The 8,280-nt window shown below is 45.3% G+C and overlaps 1 protein-coding gene across 1 annotated transcript in view; it reads left to right on the forward strand.

Annotated features, from left to right (window-relative positions):
- Nucleotides 1–1,826, forward strand: part of HS3ST2 (heparan sulfate-glucosamine 3-sulfotransferase 2) — a 117,017-nt gene extending 115,191 nt beyond the window's left edge. Inside the window, exon 2 of the mRNA NM_001205994.1 lies at nucleotides 450–1,826. Within this exon, the coding sequence (NP_001192923.1) occupies nucleotides 450–1,068 (619 nt within the window). The 3' untranslated portion in view covers nucleotides 1,069–1,826. The remainder of the gene's footprint in view (nucleotides 1–449) is intronic.
- Nucleotides 1,827–8,280: the final 6,454 nt, after the last annotated feature.

Below are 8,280 nucleotides of genomic sequence, written 5' to 3' on the forward strand. Positions count from 1 at the left end.
ACAATAAAAAGCAATTCTCATTTATCCCTGACCTCCCTGCTCTGCTCCCACTCAAGGCCCCTCCCCAGAAGCAATTACTTTTATTGGTTTCATGGTATCTTTCCCCAGATAAACAAGCTGTGTGTTGCCTTTTTTCATTTAAGCACTAAATCTTGGAAATCATTCCATAACAGTACACACAGATCTACCCAACTGTATTAATTGGCTATTCCATCATGTATCTAACCCATACTGATGGACATTTAGATTGGTTCTTGTCTTAAACTGTTAAAGACTTTGAAAAAAGGGTCAACAAGAGTTAGGTGCTTCATCAGATGAGAACAGGGGAGGCTCAAATATCACAGAGGAGAAGGGGGTGGGGATCCCCTGGGAAGCTGGGTGGAGGGAAGTGATCCCCCCGGGGGTCCCCAACACAGCCCTGGCTGATCATGTGCATTTCTGCCCCACAGGAGCCTCATGCCTCGGACTCTCGAGAGTCAGATCACACTGGAAAAGACCCCCAGCTATTTTGTCACTCAAGAGGCCCCTCGCCGGATCTTCAACATGTCCCGAGACACCAAGCTGATCGTGGTCGTACGGAACCCGGTGACCCGTGCCATCTCGGATTACACCCAGACGCTCTCCAAGAAGCCAGACATCCCCACGTTTGAGGGCCTCTCGTTCCGCAACCGCACCCTGGGCCTGGTGGATGTGTCCTGGAACGCCATCCGCATCGGCATGTACGCGCTGCACCTGGAGAGCTGGCTGCGTTACTTCCCATTGGCTCAGATCCACTTCGTCAGTGGCGAGCGGCTCATCACCGACCCGGCGGGCGAGATGGGGCGCGTCCAGGACTTCCTGGGCATTAAGAGGCTCATCACGGACAAACACTTCTACTTCAACAAAACCAAAGGATTCCCTTGCTTGAAAAAAACAGAATCGAGCCTCCTGCCTCGATGCCTGGGCAAATCAAAAGGCAGAACTCATGTACAGATCGACCCTGAAGTGATAGACCAACTCCGGGAATTTTATAGACCATATAATATTAAATTTTATGAAACTGTTGGGCAGGACTTCAGGTGGGAATGAGCCACAGAGATTCAAGGGCTCTTCCGCTAGTCTCTTCCATGTTTGCCCTGAGAGCCTCTGACCCTCTTCCCTCAGTGAATCCAGGCTCCAGTCCCTATTCCCCTCTTGGGTTCTATGCTCTTGGAATGGGGAAGCCCAGCTAAAGGCCAAGAGACCTGGGGGGGTCCTTGCCACTAGCTCTCCCCAGTCTGTCCAGGCACAGTTTATCTATTTCTGGCACATCTGGTCAGTTCCTAATAGTTTCCCTTCAGCCCATATGAGGCCCTGGGAAATTGTTTCAGGAAGCACAGATCTTCTGATTATAGATACATATTATAAGTGGTGATGGTTCTGTTGCTATGAACACAGCAGTCTGTCCCGTCACTGTCCACCCTGGAGTGGGCTTAATTCCAAGTGGCATGTACCTCCCCTCTGAGCTTAACTCTCTGGAGCTGCCCTGGGTGATGGATAGGGACCAGCCTTGTCCTCCTGACCTTAGCAGCTCGTGCAGAGATTGTGGAGCTGGAAGTGTTCCCCCTGGCCACTCTTAGGAGACAGACCCTTTGCTGATGAAATAAACCAGTGATTTCAAAGCCTGTGGTTTCAACTCTGCTTGAAGGGGAACTGTCTTTAAAAACCACCCTGTGATTCTCCCTGCTCCCTGTGGACAAAAGCACATAATTCTGCTGTTACGGGTACTTTCCTCACGCGAGCTTTCATGTTCAGCATGCAATGGAATCATGCTTGTCCATGTGAAATAAATACGGCTCTCTCATGTCTTTATGGCTGGGCTTTCTCTGTGAGTCAGGCCTGGGGCATGGCTCATTCCTCCAGCTCCTCCCAGCAAGGTGGGGCTGTGCTGGGGATGGTGTGGGAGGGCAGTGAGAGGAGAAGCAAGGGGGTGGGGGAAGGAGAAGACGTTCTTGCTGGGGAGACCTGTAAGGGCATCCTCTTCCTGAAACATAGTCTGATGAAGTCAGCTCTCCGTGTTAAGCTTTACAGCTGAGATGAAGCCAAACTAGAGGCTGACAGGACATCAGACATGTTTTTGCTTGGCCAGCTTGACATTTGGAAATAATTTCCCACATTACAAACTTGGGAGTGTTCATGTAAAATATGGAGTTCCAGCTTCTTAAAAACATTTTTTTATTGGAGTATAGTTGATTTACAGTGTTGTGTTCATTCCTTCTCTACAGCAAAATGAATCATAAATATATGTGTGTGTGTATATATACATGCCCACTCTTTTTTAGATTTTTTTTCCCCATATAGGTCATTACGGAACATTTGAATAGAGTTCCCTGTACTACACAGTAGGTCCTTTATTTTACATATAGTAGTGTATATATGCCAATCACAATCTCACGATTTATCCCTCCCCCTATCGTTTCCCCCAGTAACCATAAGATCTTTCTCTACATCTATGACTGTTTTTCTGTTGTGTAAATAAGTTCATTTGCACCATTTTTTAGATTACACATATAAGCAATATCATATGATATTTGTCTTTCTCTGTCCAACTTACTTCACTCAGTGTGACATGGCGACTTGGCCAGCTGAGCCTGTGCTTCATGACTGCCACCTCGGATGGGACCTGCACTCCTCGATTTTTCAGACCCCAACTGGACCCCCTCATCATCATGTAAGGCATTGTAATGCCTTACAGTGACCCCTGTAAGGCATTTGAGTTCACAGGCCTGTTTTGAGTATGTACCATGGTCTCAGAATAAAGACCGAATCCTCCAGCATGGTGCTTGGGACAACGCCGATGGCAGCTTTGGGATTACCTTCTTCTCCCTCCTCACCCTCTGCTCCAGTCTTACAGAACTGTGTGCCTTTTCTTGACATTTTCTGTATCCATGCCTTGCTTGCCCCCAGGCATCTCCAGCTAATGGAAACCCCTGCTCCCATAAGACTTCACTCAAGTGTCTCTGGCTTGATATTTGTGCAGCCATCCCCCACCAAGCTGACTTATCTGCTTGCTCTTCTGCACGTGGTAGTTTGTATACATCTCAGTTCTAGCTTTTATCACATTAGAGTATCATTACTTGTATAAATGCCTGTCTTGACCATAGACCCTGAACTCCCTGAGAGTCAAGACTGAATCTTGCTGATATGCAGTAGGCACACAGCAAATGTTTGAGGGATGAATGTGTAAGTGGATGAACGGATGTTGGAAGTCTGGTGACATGGACAGGAATGTCTCATGGAACTGGACTTCTGGGACACTTGCCAGATAGCTCCACAGGACCCACAGGTAGCTGGGAAGGATTGCTGAACCTCCAGGGGCCCCTTTGCCCTTTGTCTGCTCTGTCAGGCATCATGGAAGGCTCCTGAAAATAAGAGTCTGACTTACAAGACTTACAAAAGCCTGAGATATTAGCTCTGTGTCTGAGTACGTTTTTCTACCCCAAGCATCTTAGGAAATTACTTAGGAAAATCAAATGACTGAGAATATGGTACCAATTAATCCATGGTTCCAAGCATCCCCCATGGGCATGGAGAAGGGGGACAGAGGCCAGTGGGAGCTACCACCACCCAGAAACTGGGCACTGAACCTCTGGGGACCAGAAGAAGAATGAGTTGGATATGGACATTAATGAATTGCCCTTGTACATTCCCCTGCAAAAGTATTTGGTGTCCTGTGATCCTGGACAAGGTTGTAGCCAGAAGGAGATAGAATTACACTGGGACCCAGAGGAAATACCCAAGAAACTGTGAAATGTGCTTGTTTATCCTGATCAGGAATTAGAATTGATGAAATTTCTGAATTTTGTATGCACAAATGCAGCTTTATTCCTTTGCATTATAAGCATTCTCAGATCTCCCAGACTAAGTGGCCTCTAAGTATTAATGAATAGGTCAGGATCTATTGTAATTAATGTATCAATCATCATATGCAAATAAAAGATGCTAAAGTACCTTAAAAATCCTAGTTTAAACAAGTGAAGGCAGGTGTATACACGGGTCTGTTCAGCAAACTCTGATTTTTAATCCAGTGCAAATATATCCTTTCACCCAGGCTGCCTGAGGGCAAGCTTGCACAAGCTCCAAATTAGTGTGGTTTAAATAGATGAAGTCTGGCTATTCAAATGTGAAACGAAGAAGGCTCCTCCAGGCCTCTGTGTGTGTGTGTGTGTGTGTGTGTGTTTGAAGTGTGTTTTTCTCTCTCACTAACAGTACAGGGTGCACAGAAATTCCCAAATACCAGAGAATCAGGTTCCTTCCACCCTAGAGCCCACAATTCATGATGGCTCATTCCACTAGCGTAACAGGAGTGTGGAAGTCATTGAGATCACCCGAAAGAGAACACACAGAGAGCCTCCTGACACAAAACCACCATAGCGAATTTATTTTCGGGGTAGCAATGGAGAAACAGACCTAGAGAACAGACTATGGGCATGGGGGAGGGGAGGAGGGAGAAGGGGCGATGTATGGAGAGAGTAACATGGAAATTTACAACACCATATGTAAAATAGGTAGCCAATGGGAATTTGCCGTATGACTCAGGGAACTCAAACAGGGGCTCTGTGACAGACTGAAGAGTGGGATGGGGAGGGAGATGGAAGGGAGGTCCAGGAGGGAGGGGACATGGGTGTTACCAATGGCTGATTCTTATTGATACATGACAGAAAACCACAAAATTCCATAAAGCAATTATCCTTCAATTAAAATTTTTTTAATTTTTTAATTTTTTTAAATTTTATTTTATTTTAAACTTTACATAATTGTATTAGTTTTGCCAAATATCAAAATGAATCCATCACATTTTTAATGTTATATATATTAAAAAAAAACTTCCATAGCAAGGAGTCTTCGTTGGGAAGGCTCCAGGTGTGCCCTGGAGGTTGTTGGTTCAGGGAAGCTGGAGGCAGGCTAACCAGAAGGGAACATCTCACGTGACTGCAGTGCCTTCCATGTCTTATTAACCCTACAAAGCAAGTCTTGTTTCAAAGTGTAAATACTGGACAGATGGGCGTGATGGTTAAGAGCAGGGACTGTCTGAGTTCTGACTCTAACTCACTACTCCCTTACTCTGGGATCTTGGGCAAGTTATTTGATGCTCACTGTGCCAATTTCCCCCATCTGTGAAACAGAGGTGCTAAAAATAGTACCCACATCATAGTGGTTTTATGAGATTTAGACATGTCAATTCATGTGAAGTTTGAGAATCACATTCAAAAGTGGTAACTGATATTGACATCATTCCAATCTTTGAGGTGAGGAAACAGGCTGAACAAAGTGAAGAAAGTCAAGTTCATACAAGTAGTAGAGGTAGGAGTCAACCCAGGCATTCCTCTCAAGAGAGATGGGTGAGCGAGTGAGTCCGGTGCAGTAATTGGAGAGAATGCAAGATGGAGGGTGGCGTAAAGGAAGGCGGCGTTAACACAGTCAGCGAGGACTTCATGAGAAAGAACATGGATCCCCTTCCTGCTCCATCTCCAGTTATAAAATCTCACCACCTCTTGAATAAAGCTCAGCTCGTTTATTAGACACCACAGCTGTAATGACATTACATCTCCCAGAAACAAGAAGGACATTATGGGGTCTGGTCTTCAAATTTGGTAAAGAACCTACTAGATGAAATACAGAAAAAGTAGGAATCGATGGGATTTCTTTTGTTCTGCAAATATTTACTGAACAATTTAGGCAGACACCAAGGATACACAGTTGTGTGAACGTTTGTTCCTGTTTCCTCCTCGGAGCTCCCAGACTAATGAGGATGAGAGACACATAAACAATTACTCTATAACGTAATAAGCTGCAAGTATGTGATGAGCGCTCAGGGAAGAGGACGAGGACTTCCGTGGAGGAAGTGGCAGTGGAGCCATGTCTTAAAGAATGCTGAGGAATTCATCCTTTGGAGAAGAATGTTATATGCCAGTCTGAAATGCTGCGGGAACCTGTTTTTCTAGGTCAGGACAACCAGAAACAAGGATTAAGGGCACTGGGCTAAATTCCAGTCACTGGATTGGACCCTAGGCCTATCCACACCATATCCCAGTGCAAGGGCTAGTCTCAGTTTTTCCACAAATTCAGAGTGGACCCCCCACCTGCCTACCCAATACTAAGGGCAGAAATGCAAAGCCACTCTTTTTCCAGGATAAGATGAGCCACTAGTCTGCTTAGATGCCTTCTATGGGAGACAAACGTCCTCTCTCCCTCTCACTCCACCTCCCATTGCCCAGCCCTGGAGAGCCAAAGAACCAATTCAGGTGGATAAATAGATGCCCCAAGGGGCCTCTCACACTTGAACAATGAATTTGGTTCTTGATAAAATTGGCTTCCTGATAAATAAGGAGAACATACTGCTTTTTTCATTTGGGAGAAACAAGAAAAGAAGGAAGGAAAGAAAGGGAGAGGGAGGGAGGAAGGAAGAAAAGGAAACATATACCTCAGCCTCCAAAACAGCTTAGAATGAGACGGAAATATGACTGTGCCATTTAGGAATATATATATTCCTATATGCCTGACTGCTTTTTATTGACAACAGTAGCTTAAATAAATTAGGGATTTATTTTCTCAAATTAAAGAACTCTGGAGTTGGACAGTCTAGTACTGGTACAGCAGCTCTGTTAACAGGGATTCAGATGCCTTCTGTCTAGTACATCAACTTCCCTGGTGGCTCAGATGGTAAAGCGTCTGTCTACAATGCCGGAGACCTGGGTTCAATCCCTGGGTTGGGAAGATTCCAGTACTATTGCCTGGAAAATCCCATGGACAGAGGAGCCTGGTAGGCTACAGTCCATAGGGTCACAAAGAGTCGGACACAACTGCACAACTTCACTAATACATCACCTTTAGTCCATTGGCTTGCATCCTCGTGGCCCAAAATGGATGCTGTTGCTCCAGCCACCACATCTCTGTTCCAGTCAGAAAGAAGGTAAAAAGAAAGTTAGAAAAACACTCCTGCTAATCAATTCAACCCCATCTGAGGAGATTTCCTAGATATTCTACTCAGTAACTTATACTTACATCTCATGGACTACTGTTATCTGAAAAATGGCCTAAGAAAATATAGTCTGTTAGCTAAACATATTACCTCCCTGACAACCCAGGATTTTGACACTAAGGAAAAATAAGAGAATGGATACTGAGAAGGCAATTAACAATCTTCGTAACAATAGCCTCCAACAATTTGAAAAATCTGTCTCTTAGATTACTGATATATTCCAACAAGTCCTGAAAATCTCCCACAACCATCTTCCAGTTCCACCCACTTTGAGACCTTCTGTTTGTCTCCCTATCTCTTGCACTTGATCTCTCAAGGCAAATGTCTCCAGAATCAACTTCTCCCAGCCTGCATCTCCAGCTAGTAGATCAGTTCTCTGAAGGGAGCACGGTGGGCAATGAGGGGAATATCTGCTTTGTAGAATTTGCCAATTTCCCTGTTGTAAATGCACCCACTGGAGGCAATTACAAGCTACTGATGTGACATCATTCAATGCAGTGCTGAACCGTCTCTCCAGAGGCTGCCTCCTTAGCTCTGGCACACCACCACCATAAAATCTCTCATTCCCTGCTTCCCCAACCAGGAAGCACTTGAGAAAATGAGAAGCCCTGGATCCTTGTTATGCACCACTGCCTGGATGAGACCTGAGCTGGGGACACTGGACTGATATTTTCAACACTTCTAAAACAAGTCAGATTGCGCTTTATCTGATGATGTGAGGCAGCCACGTCAGACAAGTATTTAATTGACTTAAATTCAATTATATTCTGTCAGAGAGAGAAGAGGAGCGGTGATTTAAACAGTGTGAGCAATTCTATCCGTCATCTTGCTCCATGACAGTGACCATGAGAGGATGCTGGGATTTTCCGTCCCCTCCATCCCCCTCCACGCCCATCACCACGTGCGAGCATTTTGCCTCTCTGATTGTGATGCTGATGTAGATTATTATTTATTCCTCACCCTCCATGGTCCCTAAAAACAAGCCAACTGCTGTCTTAATTGTCCAAGTGGATAAATAAACAAATCCATAGCCATGATGGAAGATAAAAGTGGTAGTGTTAGACTGGGGACATTTCTGCAGGCAATTTGGCTTCCCTGCCTTTGTTAGCTTTAGACCCACTCTCTGAGTAAGAGGCAACTCCCTTTACTTGCCTTCCTCACTTGGCATACAACCCCTGCATGCATGCATACACACACACACACACACACACACTCAGGCTGCCTGAGAAGGGACAAGACCATGAGTGAAAGGTGGCAAAAGAAAAGCAGGGGAGGATGGG

This window comes from Bos taurus, chromosome 25 (assembly GCF_002263795.3).
Source record: "Bos taurus isolate L1 Dominette 01449 registration number 42190680 breed Hereford chromosome 25, ARS-UCD2.0, whole genome shotgun sequence".
Classification (NCBI taxonomy): domain Eukaryota; kingdom Metazoa; phylum Chordata; class Mammalia; order Artiodactyla; family Bovidae; genus Bos; species Bos taurus.